This window comes from Labeo rohita, chromosome 10 (assembly GCF_022985175.1).
Source record: "Labeo rohita strain BAU-BD-2019 chromosome 10, IGBB_LRoh.1.0, whole genome shotgun sequence".
NCBI classification, from domain to species: Eukaryota; Metazoa; Chordata; class Actinopteri; order Cypriniformes; family Cyprinidae; genus Labeo; species Labeo rohita.
The window spans coordinates 1624177-1645989 of record NC_066878.1 but is presented as its reverse complement, the minus strand read 5'-3'; the positions used below and the strand labels follow the sequence as shown (position 1 = coordinate 1645989).

At 34.3% G+C, this 21813-nt stretch overlaps 4 protein-coding genes across 4 annotated transcripts; all 4 read right to left on the bottom strand.

Moving 5' to 3' along the window:
• Positions 1-6817: 6817 nt before the first annotated feature.
• On the bottom strand, positions 6818-7777 carry LOC127172504 (olfactory receptor 6N1-like). Its single transcript, XM_051121802.1, has one exon. The coding sequence runs from the start codon at positions 7775-7777 to the stop codon at positions 6818-6820; it is 960 nt and encodes a 319-aa protein (XP_050977759.1).
• A 4212-nt stretch (positions 7778-11989) lies between these two features.
• LOC127172502 (olfactory receptor 6N1-like) lies at positions 11990-13001 on the bottom strand. The gene is made up of 2 exons (XM_051121800.1): positions 12055-13001; positions 11990-12020 (listed from the first exon to the last, which is right to left on the bottom strand). Exons 1-2 carry the CDS (start codon positions 12984-12986, stop codon positions 11990-11992), a joined length of 963 nt encoding a protein of 320 aa, XP_050977757.1. The 5' UTR covers positions 12987-13001.
• Positions 13002-16757: 3756 nt separating this feature from the next.
• Positions 16758-17708, bottom strand: LOC127172411 (olfactory receptor 6N1-like). The gene has a single exon (XM_051121672.1). It carries the CDS (start codon positions 17706-17708, stop codon positions 16758-16760), a length of 951 nt encoding a protein of 316 aa, XP_050977629.1.
• A 2504-nt stretch (positions 17709-20212) lies between these two features.
• LOC127172497 (olfactory receptor 10G4-like) lies at positions 20213-21163 on the bottom strand. Its single transcript, XM_051121793.1, has one exon. It carries the CDS (start codon positions 21161-21163, stop codon positions 20213-20215), a length of 951 nt encoding a protein of 316 aa, XP_050977750.1.
• Positions 21164-21813: the final 650 nt, after the last annotated feature.

The following is a 21813-nucleotide window of genomic DNA, read 5'->3' as shown; positions in this document are numbered from 1 at the left end:
AATGGGCCCACATATTTTAGCTTATGTTTATGGGATATAGTGCTCTGACATATAAGACACTATAAGCAAGTCACTGGTCAATTTTGAGATTTCAAGCTGTTTCGGTTCCACAACATAATTTACTTGCATCTGTAGATTTCAGTACAATACATATGGTATCTTTGTGTGTTTTCTCAAAATTAGTTTTTTCCCTCATGCTCTGAGATGGAAATCTCCACTTCAGCAACTTTTACATACACCAAACTTTACAGTTTTATATATATAGTATATATTCTGAAGGTTTTTAGAGAAGGATTTGGTCTTGTATCATTTACCTGTTAACATTTTATTCCAAAGATTATCTTTCTGATTTATGAAGGGATGTAAAGAGATACAAAATTCACTCTGTAAAACCCTTTAACTCTAATAAGTCAGTGAATATGAAACTTATTCATTGTTCAGAGTTAAATAAATATGGTTTTATTTATTGTTCAGAGTTCTGGAAATGTATGTAAATGACTGCATATTTAATTAGACAATGTCCAGTTTGCATATTTAAAAAACATTTTAGAAAACATGTGACACAAAACAGTTGTCTTAATGTACTCTGATCAATCTACCGGGACAGTATATGATATCTAGTTACAATATTTTCCCTCTGTAAGTTCTGTTAAGATAAAATCATTAGTCCAAAGCATAATATAGTATATATTTATTGAATCGTAATCCCCCTTCGGCCTCAAATGCTCAGTGGTGCCAAGCCTCTAATACACTGATGATATAATTGAATAATAGATTATTAGCTCTGTTGGGAAAACAAAAAAATTGTTTGTGTCCTGTTTATTAACAACCCTAATATATTCACATGGGATAAAACAACAAATTGTTGGTTTACAGCATCGGTGCTTATTGTTTTGCTCTGCTATATGCTAAATACAGCAGCTGTGTAGTAAGATGTTACTGTAATACCTGAGGCCTAAATTTCAGACATATGTGTTATTTTAATTAATTTGTCTGCCTCTAAAAGATTTCCTTCTTAACAGCTGTTTTACTTGCTAAAATGTAATTTAGTAGTTACGTTTCATAGTCTTGATTGATGCTTTAGTACTGAGTGGAATTGTTTTTTTTTCCAGATGAGCTTTGTTATAAATCTAAGTAACACACCTGCAATTTCTAGTGTGAATAGTGTGAATTTTTTATTTATTATTATTATTACATGCCTTGACCTGTGGTAAAAACATACTTAGATTACCTCGTAGAGGCTCATTGATCATAGTATTTTCCTTTTTTGGGTGAATTATCCTTGAATTCGAATTAACTGATAATAATAATAATAATAATAATAATACAGGAAAATTGAAAACCCGGAGGTAATGAATTGTTATACATGTACACTGCCCTCCAAAATTTTGGAAGCACCCCTGGCAAAGTGTGGTTTTGGATGATATCAGTATAAATCCTTATCATTTTTTAGTGCAAATACATTAAAGTAACTTGACATTATCATTGAAGACCAGCAATAAAAATTTTCATTTTGATTACATAATAATGGCAATATATACATGTCAAAGTCAGACATGCCCCTTTGCCAGCTGTGATGCCTGGCTACTGGTTTAAACTTGGCCCAGGTTTTTAAAAGATTTTTGGGTCAGCACACCTTAATAGCTTCAACAATGGATTGCCAGTTAAGTTTAGAATACAATGAATTTAGGCCCAGATTATGCAGAGCTGTAATAGCTGCTAATGGTGGATATTTTGATGAATCGAAAATGTAATTTTTTTCTATGTATAAAGTTTATGTAATAAAATATGTTTTCGTAGTTTGTGGTGTCCCTTATCAGTGCAAAATTATCACAAATTAAAAAGGATTCATGCCAATATTGTCCAAAACCCCACTTTTCTAGGGCGTTTCCAAACTTTTTGAGGGCAGTGTACATATATCTAAAAAATGTCTTTAATTATTTTTTTGAATTTATAGTTTTTATCAGCTTGACACCGAAAATTGCCATCTACTTTTTAATGTGTAAATTCTTTTTTGTATAAAAAGAGTCGGATTGTAGTTGAAAAACATGACTTTGTATACATTTTTGCACTTTTGAACTTTAAATCATATCATATTACTGTTTGACTGCTGTTTTATGTAAAATGTCCACTGGGTGGTGCAAAACCATTTTTTTATTATTATTATTATTTTTATTTTTTTTACCAAAAACGTTCCATTCACTTTTTGTACCATAACTCTGCTTTAATTATGCAGTATTGAGCCATAATTATTTTTTTTTTTTTTAACTTTTGTTTTTCTTTCGATCTTAATAATTCATGAAGGTTAAAGGTCACAGACATCTCAAAGAGAACTTAATTTGAGTGTCATTATCTACATATGACAAGTTTTGTCACTTATTTACATCACTCAGTGGTGCAATTCTCTCAGGTTTGGTTTCCCATCTGCACAATCTTTAGGGTGTCTAGTGACTCCAGAGAACAAATTAAGGCCATGTAGCAAATATGTTGACACTCTTCAGACAAACAACATTGATGTTTACGGAATGGAAACCCTTGACATCAGGTCTCTAATGTCTTCCTCAGTGAGCTCTGCTTCTGTAGAAAACACACAAACATCAAACTGTATTAAATAGTATTAAAAATAATAGCTGGATACATGTGAATTGTTAGACTATGTCCTGTTGTCAACACTAACATTTATGCATGTCATGCATGTACTATATTTTGTAAACAGAAAAACTAAAATGGGCCCACATATTTTAGCTTATGTTTATGGGATATAGTGCTCTGACATATAAGACACTATAAGCAAGTCACTGGTCAATTTTGAGATTTCAAGCTGTTTTGCTTCCACAACATAATTTATTTGCATCTGTAGATTTTAGTACAGTGCATATGATATCTTTGTCTGTTTTCTCAAAATGAGCTTTTTTCCCCTCATGCTCCGAGATGGAAATCTCCACTTTAGCAACTTTTACACACACCAAACTTTACAGTTTTATATATATATATAGAATATATTTTGAAGGTTTTTAGAGAAGGGTTTGGTCTTTGGTCTTGTATCATTTACCTTATCATTTTATCTTTCTGATTTATGGAGTGATGTAAAGAGATAGAAAATTCACTCTGTAAAACCCTTTAACTCTAATAAGTCACTGAATATGAAACTTATGAACCTGGCTTTATTTATTGTTCAGAGTTCTGGAAATGTATGTAAATGACTGCATATTTAATTAGACAATGTCCAGTTTGCATATTTAAACAGCATTTTAGAAAACATGTGATACAAAACATTTGTCTTAATGTACTCTGATCAATCTACCGGGACAGTATATGATATCTAGTTACAATATTTTCCCTCTGTAAGTTCTGTTAAGCTAAAATCATTAGTCCAAATGCTTGTCTTGTCTAAGTCTGCGTGAACTTTCAATACGGTCAATACAGTATGTCGGAAAGCTCCCAAAACTCGTTTTTTTTCCCAACTTCAAAATGGTCCTACATCGTTGCAGAAGTACGGACCCAGTGTTTAAAAAGTGAACATGCAGAGGAGATCAAACGCCCTTTACAAAAAAAAGGTAAAACAGGGACGATTTTGATGCTGAAGAAGAAAACGAGACGGGAGTTTTTCAAAATATTTTGTTCTGGAAGTGGACTTCTTAATTTATATATAAATTAAAGCAATGTCTTTAATGGAGAAGTCCACTTCCAGAACAACATTTTACAAATAATTTACTCATCCTCTTGTCATCCACGATGACAATCTAGCTAAACGTTCAGTAATTTTTTTTTGAAAAATAAAAATTAGTATACTTTTTAAGCACAAAAATTCGCGTAGCTCTGGGATGCGCGTTCTTGAATGATTCATTCATTTTGAACAGATCTTTAATGTGACTCGGGAAGAACTAGTCGTCTCGGGGAGTGATTCGTTTGTTTATCTTATGGGGCTGTCAAACCCGAAAACTTGTCAGATAAGAGGTGAGGTGAGCTAATAATAGACTAAAGACCCAGTTAAACAATGAATTAATCTTTTCTGTTTCTTATAGCATTACAGTTTTGTCTTGTTTGTAGTGTGATCAACATTTGTGTAAGCAGTAGATGTGTTAGGGAGGTAACACGTAACATTTTTATTATATTTTGCTAAAATGAATGAAATGACTCGGAAAAAAGATTTGTTAATTTTGCTGAACGAGACTCAAAGGTCTGAGTCTATAAAATGATCCGAACTTCCCATCACTACTACAAATCACGTCTAAGTTCATCGTCTGTGTACTCCGGCTCAAAAAGGTAGATTATGGCGAAAAACTCCATCTTATTTTCTCCTACAACTTCAGAATCGTCCGACATCGTTGTAGCTTTTTGTTTGTAAACAGCGTTTGACCTAACGTTACTTGCACTTTGTTAGTCTTTGCGTGTTCGCTTCGTAAACACTGGGTCTGTAGTTACGCGTGACCTTTCAACATGATTCAGTAGTATGTATAGTGTCGTGAACGCGCATCCTAGAGCCTGTGCTAGAGCCTGAGCTTTTGTGCTTAAAAAGTATAAAAAAAATTATTTTTAAAAAAAAAAACTGATCGTTTCCCTAGATCCCTTTTTCCTCGGCTGGGATCGTTTAGAGCCTTTTGAAGCTGCATTTAAACTACATTTTGGAAGTTCAAAATCGCGGCCACAATTGAAGTCCATTATATGAAGAAAAATCCTGAAATGTTTTCCTCAAAAACCATAATTTCTTTACGACTGAAGACAGAAAGACATGAACATCTTGAATGACAAGGGGGTGAGTAAATTATTTGTAAATTGTTGTTCTGGAAGTGGACTTCTCCTTTAATCATTTTTTTGGAGATTATAGTTTTTATTAGCTTGACACTGTAATTTGCCGTCTACTTTTTAATGTGAAAATACTTTTTTGTATAAAAAGTCTGATTGCATTGAAAAAAACATGACTATGTATACATTTTTTCACTTTTGAAGTTAAAATCATTTCATATTACTGTTTGACTGCAGTTTCATGTGAAATGTTCACTGGGTGGTGCAAAACCTTTTTATTTTCACAAAAAAAGTTCAATTCTCTAATATTATATACCATAACTCTACTTTGGTCTTAAATTATCTTTTTATCTTTAATTATCTTTATTAATCTTTTGATCTTAATAATTGATGAATTAGGTTAAAGGTCACAGACCTTCAAGGTCTCAAAGAGAACTGTTTTGAATGTCATTATCTACATAAACAGGTGTTGTCATTTATTTACTACATCACTCAGTGGTAATTCTCTCAGGTTTGGTTTCTCATCTGTACAATCTTTAGGGTGTCTAGTGTCTCCAGAGAACAAATTAAGGCCATGTAGCAAATATGTTGACACTCTTCAGACAAACAAGTGACAGGGCTAATTGCACAAGGTTACATGAAAACCCATGACATCAAACCTCTAATGAGTTTCTCAGTGATCAGCCTTCCTGTCAAAACACAAACATCAATGTCTGATAAGTAAGAACATAACATGTAGATTCTGTAAATAATGTAAAACTACAAGCTGCAGTTTTCATAAATCTAATCATGAATTTAGAAATATACTCAAATACATCAGATCTTGCTTATGTTTTAGTGATTTGCCAGCTTGTGGTCTTACCATAATGTGCCCATTTGTAACAAGGTTTTTAGGCCAAACTGGGCCACAATATTGCTACCTTTTTGTTTGAAATGAGAAATTAGTTTTCATATATGGAGACTGCACTAGAGAGAGAGAGATAGATAGATAGATAGATAGATAGATAATATTATAGTAATAAGTATTATCAGAAAGAGTCTTTAAATCCCTTTTGCATGTCATTGCTTGCTCAGAGGCACAGTGGTGCCAAGGGTTTAATACACTGATGATCTTAGTGAATAATAGATTGTCATTAATGTCTCTGTTGGGAAATGACTAAAGGAAAATTGTTAATTTACTATTTATTAATATAGCAATCATCTTTTCTTTCCTATTGTATGTACAGCCAGTAAAACTACTTTTCAAAAACAAAAAAGTCATGAGCAGCAGTTTCAAAATCTGCAAAAAAAGTGCAACAGTGGGGTTCTGGAATTAAAAACCTTATTCATTTCCTTCATAGAAGAATTGATTATTACGAAAAAATTTTAAAGACAGACCTGCTGTGAGCTGTGAGGTTGTTAATGAGTGGTATATGATTTAATTGAAGTCATCAATCTACATTATTTTAACTTATTTTTTAAACAATTGTGTTTAACAGTAAAAAACTACATTGTATGTTTCTGCAAAAAAATCAGTCTTGGAGTTGAAATAACCAAATTGCACCTGAACTCTTTAGCACCCGTTTATTTTCATGAAGCATTGCAAATGATAAAAACAAGATCGCTGTGAATGGCCAATATGTAGGCTATTTTGCAATATAAAAAAACGAATCATAGACTTTTAAAACTGAATGATTAAAGCATTTCAAATGTGTTTTTATTTGATTTTAATATATTCCTTACATTATTGTATGTACTCTCTGTCTTTATATATCTGTACTCATGCAAATACAAATAAACCAACATTTATTGTATCATACATGACACAACAAGTCTGACAAAGTATGTAGTTACAAGAAAAAACAATATATTTTATATTATATATTATTTGAACATGTGACAGTTTTTTCTGTGGCAGATACAGAGAGCTATAGAAAGACTTTCTGTTGTACATTAACATCATGAATAAATACTGTCCATTACGCTACAATATATATACACATCTATGCTTTAGCTTAATTTTCTAACATGAGCAAGAGTGTCACAAAACAACATCATCACAATCAGCTATGAGAATTAACACAATAGACTATTATGATAAAACCTTTAAATTATTTGGTGCAACTTTTATGCGCAAAAATATATCTGCTAATCGTTTCCTGATCTCTTTAGTCCTTGTGCAATAAACAGTGGGATTTATTAAGGGAGGAATTAAAGAAGCGACAATCAACATTGCGTTTCTCTCTGTTAAAGTTAGCACAACACCTATTCGAGTTAATAATGCATGGACCATTTTTGGTGCATAATAACTAAACAAGACAATGAGGTGACTCAAGCAAGTGTTGATCATTTGCTTTTTGCTTGCATTGTTGGACAGTTTGGTCACACTGTAGGCCAGGACGGCATACGTGCACATAATAAAGGGAAACTGCCCACAGAACCACCACAGATTAATCATTGCGGGCAAGAAAAAATAAGGTTCAGGATTAACACAAGCAGCTCTGATCATAGAAGGATAATCACAGAACACATATCTGATGATAGGCTGACAGTACGGGACATTGTCTACCACAGATGTCAAAACACCCATTAAAGCGATAGTAATGAGCCAAGTCAGAAAAATGAACAGAAATGTTCGTGAATTTGTCACAATACTGTGGTATCTCAAAGGAAGCCTGATTGCAATAAGTCGGTCAACTGCCATTAAAGTCAAAGCCATGCATACTGTGAAATCGCCAAGATGATAAAAGAACATCCTTGAGATACAAGAGTAATATGAAACCGTTTTGATCTCAGCCAGTAGCACTGAGATCATGGTTGTGCTGCAGGTAGAAGAAAACATTATGTCAACAACAGCTAGATTACAGATTAATATGTACATTGGTTTGTGTAAATGTCTGTTAGTTGAGATGATACACAGATTGATGCCGTTCCCAAGCAATATGAGCATGTAGGTTATTAAGATGAGGAATCCGAGCAGCTTATGGTTCTGCAGGTGATCAAATCCAGTGATGATAAAGCTGTCTACATTGTTCACAGTGTAATTTGCCATTTTCAGTCCACTAATAGACACAAGCACATTAAAATACACTACATATACATGACAAGTCAAAATTAATTATAGCCTTGATGTACTCATATATGCACAGAAAAAAAGCTCCTGTGAAGGAAAATGGCAGAAAGATGCAGACGGTGTCCGTAATAGCCAGGTGATGAAAACGATAAAAGTTGAAGTATAGTTTTATCAGAAACACAAAAAGAGTTTCAATCATTTTGAAGAATAAATGTGAATAACATGTAAAACATTTTCTTGTCCCTTTCTTCTTTAGGCGCTCCTCCTTAGAATCTTAAAAACATTCGAATCGTTCTTCTGGAATATAGAAATGTTCTTCTCATCCAGAAATGTTCTTCTCATCTGACAGATGTATGACTGATGTCCTGCCTTTTATATTTTAAATGATGTGACCGATACGTCATGGTTTCTTAGCAGCCGTGATTAAACTTGGGAGTTTGTTCCAAAAGACACCATAGTTCTTAACAGTTCAAGACTGATAATTTACAGTACATGTTTATGTAGCAATTTTTGTATGTTCATATATACACTGATATAATGTCTACACATCCTATAATATTTAATAGGCTATTAAAAGTCTCTTTAAAAAGGGTTACAAATGCTTGTAGGTTCATAAAATATTGATATATTGGAATTTAAAAGTTGATGTGTTTGTATTTAGTCTGTGAGATTATTAAATATGTTCAATACCATCACAATGATTTAATACATGTACCTAATTTCACATTATAACTTGCATTCTCGGCCTTCCGTCTGACCAAAGTTTAAAAAAAAAAATTGCCATTTGCATTGCAGCTTTAAAAAGTCACTTTTACTTTGCAATCGTGCCTACTTTGCAATGTAGGTGAATTAGCACTCAGTCATGGCGCTCATTTAAAAAAAAGCAAACACCAGTGGAATCTTCAGTTTGGGTGGGAGTTTGATATCACTGATATCTGAAATGAGTCGTGTCTCAGCACATAAACAAATGGGACAAAAAAAAAATCTTATGGTCAGAAGTTCAGATCTGTGCGTTAACCCTTGCAGTTGAAACGCATTCAGTGTCGACAGTAGTATCACTGATTGTAATGGTTTCTGTTTGATTGTGTGTGGTGTAGACACAGTGTCACAATGAAGCAATCGCAAAATGCCTAATATCAAAAGCACAAAACGTTTCCTGTTTCATCGCATTCAGTTAGGAATTACATTGATTTAGTAAATGATACTGTATTCAATTGAAACGGTGAAATTTCAGGAAAAGTCAAGTAATTGGCATCCCTATATATTATTGTTGGTCGATTTCTATCATATTTAGCAGTTATCAAAAATTAAATGTTTTGCTACTTCCAATCTTACCTTGCTGTCTTTCAACATTAAAAGGATGCTTCATCCAAAAATGAAAATTACCCCATGATTTACTCACTCTCAAGCCATCCTGGATGTATATAGCTTTCCTCTTTACAATCGGAGACAAATACAATCAGAGTTATATTAAACAATGTCCTGGCTCTTTCAAACTTTATAATAGCACTGAATGGTAGTCGAGATTTTGAAGCTTAAAGGAGAAGTCCACTTCCAGAACAACAATTTACAAATAATTTACTCACCCCCTTGTCATCTAAGATGTTCATGTCTTTCTGTCTTCAGTCGTAAAGAAATTATGTTTTTTGAGGAAAACATATCAGCATTTTTCTTCATATAATGGACTTCAATTGTGCTTAAAAAGTATACACATTTTTATTTTCTGAAAAAAATGACTGATCGCTTCGCTTGATAAGACCCTTCTTCCTCGGCTGGGATCGTTTAGAGCCCTTTGAAGCTGCATTTAAACTACATTTTGGAAGTTCAAAATTGGGGGCATAATTAAAGTCCATTATATGAAGAAAAATCCTGAAATTGTTTCCTCAAAAAACATAATTTCTTTATGACTCAAGACAGAAATAAAGTGCATTTAATAAAGTGCATCCATACATTATAAAACATACTCCACACGGCTCCAGGTGTTTAAAAAAGGCAGGAGCTTATGCTGTGTTTACGTCTTACGTCATCTGCTGGAATGCCACTCTAGTGAACACGCATTCAACAGTTAGCGGATGCTAGAGACTATGGTTTATAACATTTTAGATATGGATATTTTTCTTACACAAACGCATCGCTTCACTTCAGAAGGCCTTTATCAACCCCCCAGAGTCATGTGGAGCACTTTTTATGATGTATGGATGCACTTTATAGGACTTCAAAATCTCAGCACCCATTCACTGCCATTATAAAGCTTGGAAGAGCCGGGACATTTTTTAATAGAACTCCAATTATATTCGTCTGAAAGAAGAAAGTCATATACACCTAGGGTGGCTTGACAGTGAGTAAATAATGACGTAATTTTCATTTTTGGGTGAACCATCACTGTAAAACTGATGCCTCGCGTGGAAATTTGTGGTCTGTTTCTGTGAACAGTAAACCCGTAGGCGTACTTTGATTTGTTTGGCTATCTAAGTAATTTTGATGTTGACAAGCGCTTTTAGACAGATAAGACAAACTAGTCCAAAATGTAACTTAAACCTTGTTATCATTCTAAAAAACAGAGTGGCCTTGGTTTGTACGTATGCTATTCAGAGAGGAAATGGATCTGCTCGAGAAGCGTACACAACATTCTTTTACATTGTAATCCTTTCATTTTTAATATTTGGTATGTTTGTGTGCTTGTGTGCATCCCTGTGTGTGTAATAAGCAGAGTGTATGCACGTTGTGCACCCGCCTATAGGCGCATATTACTAATGTGCCCTTTAAATAAATAAATAAATAAATAAAAATAGTGCCATTGACTTTAAACCACGTTTTAGTTGGTCAGTGGCGCAATCGTTATCAGTTGCCTCAAAATAGCAATGTGCCAACAATGTGCCTGTGTCAACAGATGAGCGAAAGTGCATTTGCTATTTAAAATGATAACTGCATCTGGCTGAAACTAACAGAAAACACTTGCATTGTGCCTGGCGTTGCATTGCGCTGGGTGTATAATAGGGCCCATAGTGTTTTTCTGCCTTTGTGTTTGAAGCATGAATATTATTAATAATGTTATTAAGCGTGAAATAAAGTCTGCTGGTCCTCGGTCCCAAAAGCGTCATCAGTAACTGATTCTATTAAAACATCTGTGTAAAGGGATCTCAAACACTACAGGGAACATTATCAGCTCAACTATTAATGGATCATTAAGAAGGCCCTTGTGTATATTAATGTGGCGGAAGCAGCATGGCCTGTTTTATTAGGATGGTGAAACATCTTAATAAAATAGGCAGGAAAATGAGCAGGATCTACTTGTTTGGTTTCAGAATTACAAATTACGCAACGTTCTGTAATTTTAATAGAGTTTCAAGTTAGTTTATTTTAGTATAATTTTCACAAATAAGTGGTACATTAAAAACCACAACCTGGCAAATCATTAAACTATAAGCAATATATAAGCATATAAGCATGTATTTGAGTCCATTTGTAAATTCCTGATTAGATTTGTGTAAATAATAGCCTATATTCATACATAATTTATATATATATATATATATATATATATATATATATATATATATATCTTATATTCTTTTACTACATGTCTACATTACTACATTATGTCTTTTGAGAGAAGGGGTTAATGAGGAAGACATCAGAGATCTGATGTCAAGGGCTTTCATGTAACATAGGGCCGTAAACACTGTCACTGTTGTTTGTCTGAAGAGTGTCAACATATTTGCTACATGCTTTTAATTTGCTCTCTGGAGACAAGAGAGATCCTGAAGATTGTACAGATGGGAAACCAACCCTGAGAGAATAATCAAACATGACTGATGCAATGAGTGACAATATCCATTAATGTTTACAATAACACTCAAAATCAGTCAAACCATGTTGACTGTAACCTTTAACCTCCATCATTAATTATAAAGATCAATAAAGACTCAAACAAAATAAATACTGGCAGAACTACACAAATGATTCAGCATTTGAATATATATTATATAATTTGACTTCACCACTTGTGAACAACATTGTACAAACAGTGTTAGGTGATATTCTAGACTTTGAACATTGTAGCATGAATTTCTTTTCAATATTGACTTTTTCTTCATTTTAAAAACAGTTTTTAACAAGAGCAAACAGAATTATAACAAAACAAGCAGCATTATCAATTTTAGCCATGAAAATGATGGACACAGTAATTCATTATGATAAAACCTTTAAGTGATTTGGTACTTTATTATTATTAAAAAATTAACTTTATAAAATTAACTTTTTTGTGCAAAAATATATCTGCTATTCGTTTTCTGATCTCTTTAGTCCTGGTGCAGTAAACAGTGGGGTTTATTAAGGGAGGAATTAGAGAAGCGATAATCAATATTGCATTTCTCTCTGTTAAAGTTAGCACAACACCTATTCGAGTTAGTAAGTTAGAGACCAGCTTTGGCAGATAAAAACTGAGCAGGACAATGAGGTGACTCAAGCAAGTGTTGATCATTTGCTTTTTGCTTGAGTTATTGGAGAGTTTAGTCACACTGTACGCCAGGACACCGTATGTGCACATAACAAAGGGAAACAGTACAGCGAACCACCACATATTAATCATCGCAGGCAAGAAAAAATAAAGTTCAGGATTAACGCAAGCAGCTCTGATCATAGAAGGATAATCACAGAACACATATCTGATGATAGGCTGACAGTACGGGACACTGTCTACCACTAATGTCAAAACAACCATCAAAGCGATAGCAATAAGCCAAGTCAGTAAAATAAGCAGACATGTTCGTGAATTTGTTACAATACTGTGGTATCTCAAAGGAAGCCTGATTGCAATAAGTCGGTCAATTGCCATTAATGTCAGAGCGAAGCATATTGTGAAGTCCCCAACATGATAAAAGAACATCCTTGAGATACAAGAGTAGTATGAAACAGTTTTGATCTCAGCCAGCAGCACTGAGATCATGGTTGTGCTGCAGGTAGAAGAAAACATTATGTCAACAACAGCTAGATTGCAGATTAATATGTACATTGGTTTGTGTAAATGTCTGTCAGTCAGGATGATACACAGATTGATGCCGTTCCCAAGCAGTATGAGCATGTAGGTTATTAAGATGAGCAATCCAAGGAACTTTTGGTTCGGCAGGTGATCAAATCCAATGATTATAAAGCTGTCTACATTTTTCACAGTGTAGTTTTCAGCCATTTCCAGTCCACTGCTAAACAAACAGACACAAGTACGTTAAAAAACACTATATACATGTAACAAGTCAAAGTCAGTTATAGCCTTGATGTACTCGTATATGCACAGAAAAAAAGCTCCTGTGAAGGAAGATGGAAGAAAGATGCAGACAGTGTCCGTAATGGCAATGTGCTGAAAACAGTGAAAATTTAAATATAGTTTCAAAAGGAATACAAAAAGAGTTTCAGTCATTATAAAGAATAAATATGAATAACACGTGAAACATTTTTTCGTCTTTTTCTTCAGGCTTTCCTCCTTAAATCTATAAAAGTGTTAGAATTTCTAACTAATGCACAGTAAAATAGCACACAAGAGATTCTGAGATGTTCCCTTTCATTCAGTTGAACAGATGTATGGCTGATGTTCTGCCTTTTATATTTTAAAATGTGACCGCTCATATCTCATGGTTACCTAGCAGCGTGAAACTATAGAGAATTGGCTCAGAACATCATAGAACGTCTATGAAAACAGATTTCATATTTATTTTGCATATAAACAGTTTGAGAATTACAGCAATTACAACTTGATGTCATTATTAATCATTAGCCTGTTCATAAAGCGAGGTTCTAGCACACACAGGAATTTTTGTCCGTTTATGTAGACACTGAAGCATACGTAATTAAGACAGCATCTAAAATAGAAGCATTTAGGTGCACTTTACAAGCATACAAAACATTTTAAGTCTAAATGACTTAATAATGGCCACCTTCCAATTAGCCGCCTTTCCACCATCTCTGACAAATGACAAGAAACAGACCAGAAGTCATTCATTTCATTCTAGAGTAGTATGGAACTTTGTGGAGTTTCAACCATATGTGTATGTAGCTTCAGGTGCGTTAAAATAACCTTATGTGACTGTCCGAATAGAAGTGATGTATTCTAATCAAAACCTTAATCATGAAGTAAGAATTACTAGTATTTTCCCACTTAAAAGTTATTCTGTAAAAACTCTGGGTCTGATTCATGAAACACAAGCATAATGAATTTTTGTGTCAACTGTTCATAAAGCAGTTCTGACGTAAACTTTCGAATTCATAAAAATGTTCGTATTTTCAAAATATGCTCTCTATCATGTGTAAATGGTGCTTAAAACTTTTTTTTTGCTTGTACAATGACCGAACAACAATGGAGAAGGTAATATTGCTCAAAATGAGACACTTATAATACGTTACTGCCATGGATAATCGAAATCATAGCAACCAAAGCATCTTGGATGGAAAAACGCTGTGCCATCAAAAGTTCTCATGCGCCACCTGCTGGCCGTTGTCAGAAGAGTGCCTGCCATTTCTTCAATTGGTTAAAAACGCTTTGTTGGACACACGTTAATTGAATATTTATTGTTAGGCATATTGCCTAATAATAGTCTTTTTTGCATTTATGCAATATACTGGAGCCAAACCTGGAAAGGGAGTCCAGAAGATTCCACTGCATTCCTGAGCACGTACTTTACGTAGTTGTAATTCATAGGTGGGGATTATGCTAAATGCGAATGAGTGTGCACGTGCGCCCTGTTTGTGACTGATTTGAACTCATTAAAGGAGAAGTCCACTTCCGAAACAAAGATTCACATATAATGTACTCACCCCTTGTCATCCAAGATGTTCATGTCTTTCTTTCTTCAGTCGTAAAGAAATTATGTTTTTTGAGGAAAACAATTCTGCATTTTTCTCCATATAATGGACTGCTATGGCTGTAAACGATCCCAGCTGAGGAAGAAGGGTCTTATCTAGTAAATCACTTATTCGACTCTGCATGAGCCGGGAAAAGAATTTTCCTTTTGTGCCTTACAGTTCAAAAGTTATTAGCATAAAATTATTGAAATTTTGGACAAGTGGTGGTGCTAGAGAGTTTGAGTTAGAGACTCCAAACTTGCTGTGGTTAATGTTGGGACTGTCCTCTATCAGTGTACCAAATTTCACAACTTTTCCGCAAGCGGTTCTATGGGCTGCCATAGACTTAATAGCGGAAAAAGAAGAAGAAGAAGAAGAAGAACGCCAACGGATACAATAGGTGCCATCGCACCTTCGGTGCTTGGCCCCTAATAAGAATTCTAACGGATACAATAGGTGCCTACGCACCTGCGGTGCTTGGCCCCTAAATATTTGGATTTGTGCCCGAATGAGAAAGGTAGAATACATGAGCACAAAGCTCCTTTGTCAGTGAGAGCATGATCACTGTCTAGTGGGCTTTGTTTTCAGGTGCGCAACTCCTGGCATTCACTGTTCTTCTGCCGGCGGTTATCAAACAGCGTTGCATTACTGTGGGCGCTCCCTTCAGGATTGAGGGTGAATTGCCTGTATTTGTTGTAAGGCCTCATGCACCGAACCGAGATGCCCGTACCGTGACGGTTCGGTACAGATACATGTATCGTTACACCCCTAGTGCATTCCTACACAAATCGTACCTTACTGTACTGTACTGATCCATACTGTTCGGTGGAAATGAGCTATTATTGACCTAAGTATTTGTAAATGTGACCCTGATTGTATGATATGGTATGATAGAAAATCATCAGTGCAAAATATATTCTTTTCGTATATGTCTCCCTGCCTGTTCACATGTCTGAAGTTCAACTCCAGGGCGATGGAGAAATCGCCGGTTTACGTAGCTGTTTAGCCAATTCCTGTGAACATATTCAAGATATGACTTAAAATGTCGCCATTCAGCATCCTCAATTTTTGTCTGAAATGGGCAATTTCTCTTTCGTCCCTAATGAGCCGGGAGTTTTAATGGATGACCATTGTACTTAGGGATTTAAAATGAACACCCACCAACCCGCCAAATGTGGGTAATCAGCGGTAGGGGGTAGTGGCTGTTGGTTTTTCAGCATTTTTATGTATTTGAACCCTTTCCAACAATGACTGTATGATTTTGATTATCCATCTTTTCACACTGAGAACAACTGAGGAACAACTCATATGCAACTATTACAGAAGGTTCAAACGCTCACTGATGCTTCAGAAGGAAAAAAGATGCATTGGTGTAAACTTCTGAACAGAATGAAGATGTGTACATTTTCCTTATTTTGCCTAAATATCATATTTTTTAAAAATGTTTTCACCTCCTGGAACTTGATGCATTCCTTCTTAAGCATCAGTGAGCGTCTGAATCTGTAATAGTTGAGGTTTAACTAAAAAACACAGTTGTGGATCATTCAGGTAACTGCACATTATTAAGAATCAAGTGTGTAAACTTTTGAATAGGGTCATATTTATAAATTCAACTAGTATTTTCTCTTGTGGACTATACGTAAGCATCTTTTGTGTGAAATATAATTTATTCAGGTCAGTACTAAACAAAAAATAACATACATTTTGTATGATCCATCCTATTTTGGTAAAAAATTAACATTTTGGACCTTCTGCAAGGTGTATGTAAACTTTTGACCTCAACTGTATGGGTTTCAGATATCAGGTAAGCAAAAGCTTGCAAGAAATACAGTTTTGTGAGAAACACACTTAACCATGAAATTGGTAAACAAATATCTTTATTTAAAATATGTTTTGTGCCTTCTAAATATGTTTCAGGTCTCAATATTAGCCTTTTTTTCTCTTAAACTTTTTCTGTTACTGTTAGCATCAAATCATACTGGGATGTTTGCTAAAGCTTGTAGATGTGGCACAGCCCTAGCCACCACTTGGTGTAAACATCACCAACATCTGTACAGTCACCCATGTATTTAATACAATAATAAATTATTGATATGATATTAATATCATACAACCGTTAAGTGATTTACAATTGAGGCATAATTCTTTTATGCAAAAATACATCTGCTAATCGTTTCCTGATCTCTTTAGTCCTGGTGCAATAAACTGTGGGGTTTATTAATGAAGGAACAAGAGATGCTACAATTGTTACTGCATTTCTCTCTGTTAAATTTAGCACAACTCCTATTCGAGTTAGTAAAACAGAAACCAGCTTTGGTGCATAATAACTAAGCAAGACAATGAGGTGACTCAAGCAAGTGTTGATCATTTGCTTTTTGCTTGAGTTGTTGGACAGTTTAGTCACACTATATGCCAGGACACCGTATGTGCACATAATGAAAGGAAACTGTCCACACAACAGCCACAGATTAATCATTGCAGGCAAGAAAAAATAAGGTTCAGGATTAACACAAGCGGCTCTGATCATAGAAGGATAATCACAGAACACATATCTGATGATAGGCTGACAGTACGGGACACTGTCTGCCACTGATATCACAACACCCATTGTAGCAAAACCAATGAGCCAAGTCAGTAAAATAAGCAGACATGTTCGTGAATTTGTTACAATACTGTGGTATCTTAAAGGAAGCCTGATTGCAATAAGTCGGTCAGTTGCCATTAATGTCAGAGCCATGCATACTGTGATATCACCAAGATGATAGAAGAATGTCCTTGAGATACAAGAGTAATATGAAACAGTTTTGATCTCAGCCAGCAGCACTGAAATCATGGTTGTGCTGCAGCTAGAAGAAAACATTATATCAATAACAGCTAGATTACAGATTAATATGTACATTGGTTTGAGTAAATGTCTGTTAGTCAAGATGATACACAGATTGATGCCGTTCCCAAGCAATATTAGCATGTAGGTTATTAAGATGAGAAATCCGAGGAGATTTTGATTCTGCAGGTGATCAAATCCAGTGATTATAAAGCCGTCTACATTTTTCACAGTGTAATTTTCAGCTGCCATTTTCAGTCACTCAGACACAACAGTAACATACACACACAGGTATTTCCAAATACAAATATAAAATCAAACAACAACAATCATATCCTTGATGTTCTCATATATACATAGAAAAAAAGATCCTGTGAAAGAAAATGGCAGAAGGATGCAGACAGCGTCTGTAGCGGCCAGGTGATAAAAACTGTGAAAGTTGAAGTATAGTTTTAACAAAAATATAATAAGATGTTCAGTCATTTTAAATCTTAAATATGCAAAACATTTTCTAGTCTTATTCTTCCTTTTTAGATCCTTAAAAATATTTTTAAAAAATTATTGTGCAAGAGCTTCCGAGATGTTGCTCTCATCCATTTCAACAAATATGTGTGTGATATCCTGCCTTTTATTTATTTATTTTTTTTTAGTTGTGTGACACATACAGTGCGTCATCGTTTCTGGAAGCAATGATTAAATCAATTAATATATGCAAATGTGTTTTCTAGCAATAACTTTTAATGTTGGTCTCAAACACAGTTCAGAAATTTTAAAAATTACCGTATTTTTAGAAAATTAAAATACAAATGTCATCGTATTTTGTAAAAGGTGTTGGGAAAACACAATATAGTAAACTGGTAAAACATTTAGGCAAAGGCCAACCAAGAGATCAATGGTTGTAGCAAATCACACAATGTGCATCTCTAGATGCTAAATTATTTTTTTTTAATTCTGTCTTACATAACAATACATTGGCGGACATCTTAAAAGAAACAGTATTTGGTTCTTTGTAGTTAACCTGGATATCAGTTGGGATAGAGCCACAGGTTATGAGCATTAAAGCAAAGGTGCAGTGAAGGCCCAACATGTTCTCACTCCCAAATGCACAGGGGTACCCCTTTATTATTATTTTTCGACATGCAGGGTACTCCATTTACTTTCAGTTGTTTGCCTTTTGTGTCAGATCATGACACATTTAATTCTTTGCACAAAGCCTTTTCTCTTTGACTTGACTCTTGGGTTTATTTGTCTCAGTTCACCGTGAATGCCAATCATCAGTTGTTTACTGCATGGAACATAAACGTTCCTCAGAGTCAGAAATCCCTGGAGAACCAATTAAGGGCCTTGAATTGTTGCAAACATGTAGACACTTTGTCTACATGTGGACAAACAACACTGAGGCTTCAAACCATTACCCTCTTGCATGTGCACAGAAAAACAAAAAACAAAAAATTGCATTTTTTTTAAATTGGTCTAACTAAAAATCATGGTTTGAGCCTGTTTTGTTCACTTTGTCTAAAAGCATATAACATTCCCTATAGAAACAATGAAAAAAAAAACAATTGCTTGTTTAGGAGTGCTGATGTGCAAACACATTTTGGCTATAGCCTTACTGTCTGCAGAAATAATTGTGGGTTTTATTCATTTTTGGCTTGTGTCTAAAGAAAATATATTGATTAAATATTTAGTCTTCATAACAGGCCTCATAATCTTTTTACTTTGAATAAATGTTTTTGTCTTTGGAAAAATATTTTGATTATTATTAATTTGAACCAAACCTTACGTTAGAATATAAGCTGGTCAGTGTCATGTCTCAAATTTGCTATATGTGACCCTGGACCACAAAACCAGTCATAAGGGGCAGTTTTTTTTTTTTTTTAATTGCTGTATGGTTTGTTAGGATAGGACAGTATTTGGCCGAGATACAACTATTTGAAAGTCTGAAATCAAAATATTGAGAAAATCACCTTTAAAGTTGTCCAAATGAAGTTCTTAGCAATTCATATTGCTAATAAAAAATTACGTTTTGGTATATTTATGGTAGGAAATTTACAAAGTATCTTCATGGAACATGATATTTACTTAATATCCTAATGAGTTTTGGCATTTAAAAAAATCGATCATTTTGACACATATAGTATATTACAAATATACTGTACCTGTGCTGCTTAAGACTGGTTTTGTGGTCCAGGGTCACATATGTGAAAAACTTCATCTTAACTTCTTTAAAATTCATGTTGGGTATATTTATAAATGCTAAATGTTATCCCATCTATAATATTGAAACCAAAACCAGTAGATCAGCAAGATTACTCATCACACAGACTCTACTGTGAACCATAATGTATAGGCCAACATATTAATATACACAAGGGCCTTCTTTATGTTCAGTTAAAAGCTGAGCTGATAATGTTCCCTGTAGTGTTTGAGATCCCAGTACACAAATGTTTTAATAGAATCAGTAACTGCTGGGACTGAGGGACAACAAATGTTATATTATATTGATTTGCTTTATTAATATTATTCATACACAGCACAAATACACAGTGCCTTTACAAATATTTAGCTTTCTGTTTCACATTACATTATTAATTTCTTCTAATACTGTGATTAAAAAAAAAAAAAAAAAAAAAAAAAAAAAGCATTCTTTGTTTTAAAAACAATTGTCTGTTTTGGCATTGTCTCTAACATGAGCAAGAGCATCATAAAACACAATCTAAGAATTAACATTAGAAATCTATCCTTGAACCTGAGTTTTAATGATTAGGCATAATTTTTTTGCGCAAAAACACATCTACTAATTGTTTTCTGATCTCTTTAGTTCTGGTGCAGTAAACAGTGGGGTTAATTAAAGGAGGAACTATAGAGGCTACAATCACTATTGCATTTCGCTCTGTTAAAGTTAGCACAACTCCTATACGTGTTAGTAAGTTAACTACCACCTTCGGTGCAAAATAACTGAGCAGGACAATAATATGACTCAAGCAAGTGTTGATCATTTGCTTTCGGCTTGAGTTGTTGGAGAGTTTAGTCACACTATATGCCAGGACAGCATAGGTACACAGAATAAAAGGGAACTGTCCACACAGTGGCCACAAATTAAATATTGTAGAAAGAGCAAAAAATGGTTCAGGATCAACACAAGCAGTTGTGACGAGTGCACCATATCCACAGAACACATATTTGATGATAGGCTGACAGTATGGGAGTTTGTCTACCAGAGAAGTCAAAAAACCTAACAGACCAAAACCACCAACCCAGGTTAGAAAAATAAGCAGACATGTTCGTGAGTTTGTTACAATGCTGTGGTATCTTAACGGAAATCTAATTGCAATAAGTCGGTCAATTGCCATTAATGTCACAGCCATGCATTCTGAAAATTCACCAAGATGATAGAAGTACATACCTGAGATACAAGAGTACAATGAAATGGTTTTAATCTCAGCCAGCAGCACTGAGATCATGGTTGGGCTGCAGCTAGTAGAGAACATTATGTCAACAACAGCTAGATTACCGATTAATATGTACATTGGTTTGTGTAAATGTCTGTTAGTCGAGATGATACACAGATTGATGCTGTTCCCAAGCAATACGAGGATGTAGGTTATTAAGATGAGGAATCCGAGGAGTTTTTGGTTCGGCAGGTAATCAAATCCAGTGATTATAAGGCTGTCTACATTTTTCACAGTGTAATTTTCCTTTGCCATTTTCAGTCACTCACTTCCTAACATACAGATACAAGTATTTAAAAAAATACAGTTAGTACAGATGAAAAGATGAAGTCACTTAGAGCCTCGACGTACTCGCATAGGCAAAGAAAAAAAGCTCCTAGGAAGGAAAATGGCAGAAAGATGCAAACAGTGTCTGTAACAGCCAGATGACGAAAACTGTAAAGACTGAAGTAAAGTTTTAACAGAAGTACAAAAAGAGTTTCATTCATTCTTAGGAATAAGGAAAAAAAGTATTTTGTAAAACAATTTTTTAGTTTTTTCCCCGTTATGGCTTTAAAAATATTTGAATTCCAAAGAGAGTAGATTAAAATTGCATAAAATAAACCATCAAAGATGTTCCTCTCATCCTGTTTAAGAGACTTGTGTGTGATGTTATGCCTTTTATATTTTCATCGTGTGACAGATACGTCATGGTTTCATAGCAACTGTGATTAAGACAAAACATACAATGTCTTTCCTAATAATATGAAATGCATAATCAGTTATTTCTCCAACAATTATGAATTAACCTATGATTTGTTTCTGTAAATTTGAAGTTAATTCTTTCTGCTGTAATCCATTTTTTTTTTGTATTTTTTTTCTCTTTCAAAAAAAATGTGGATCTCAACAATGTTTTTATTATAATA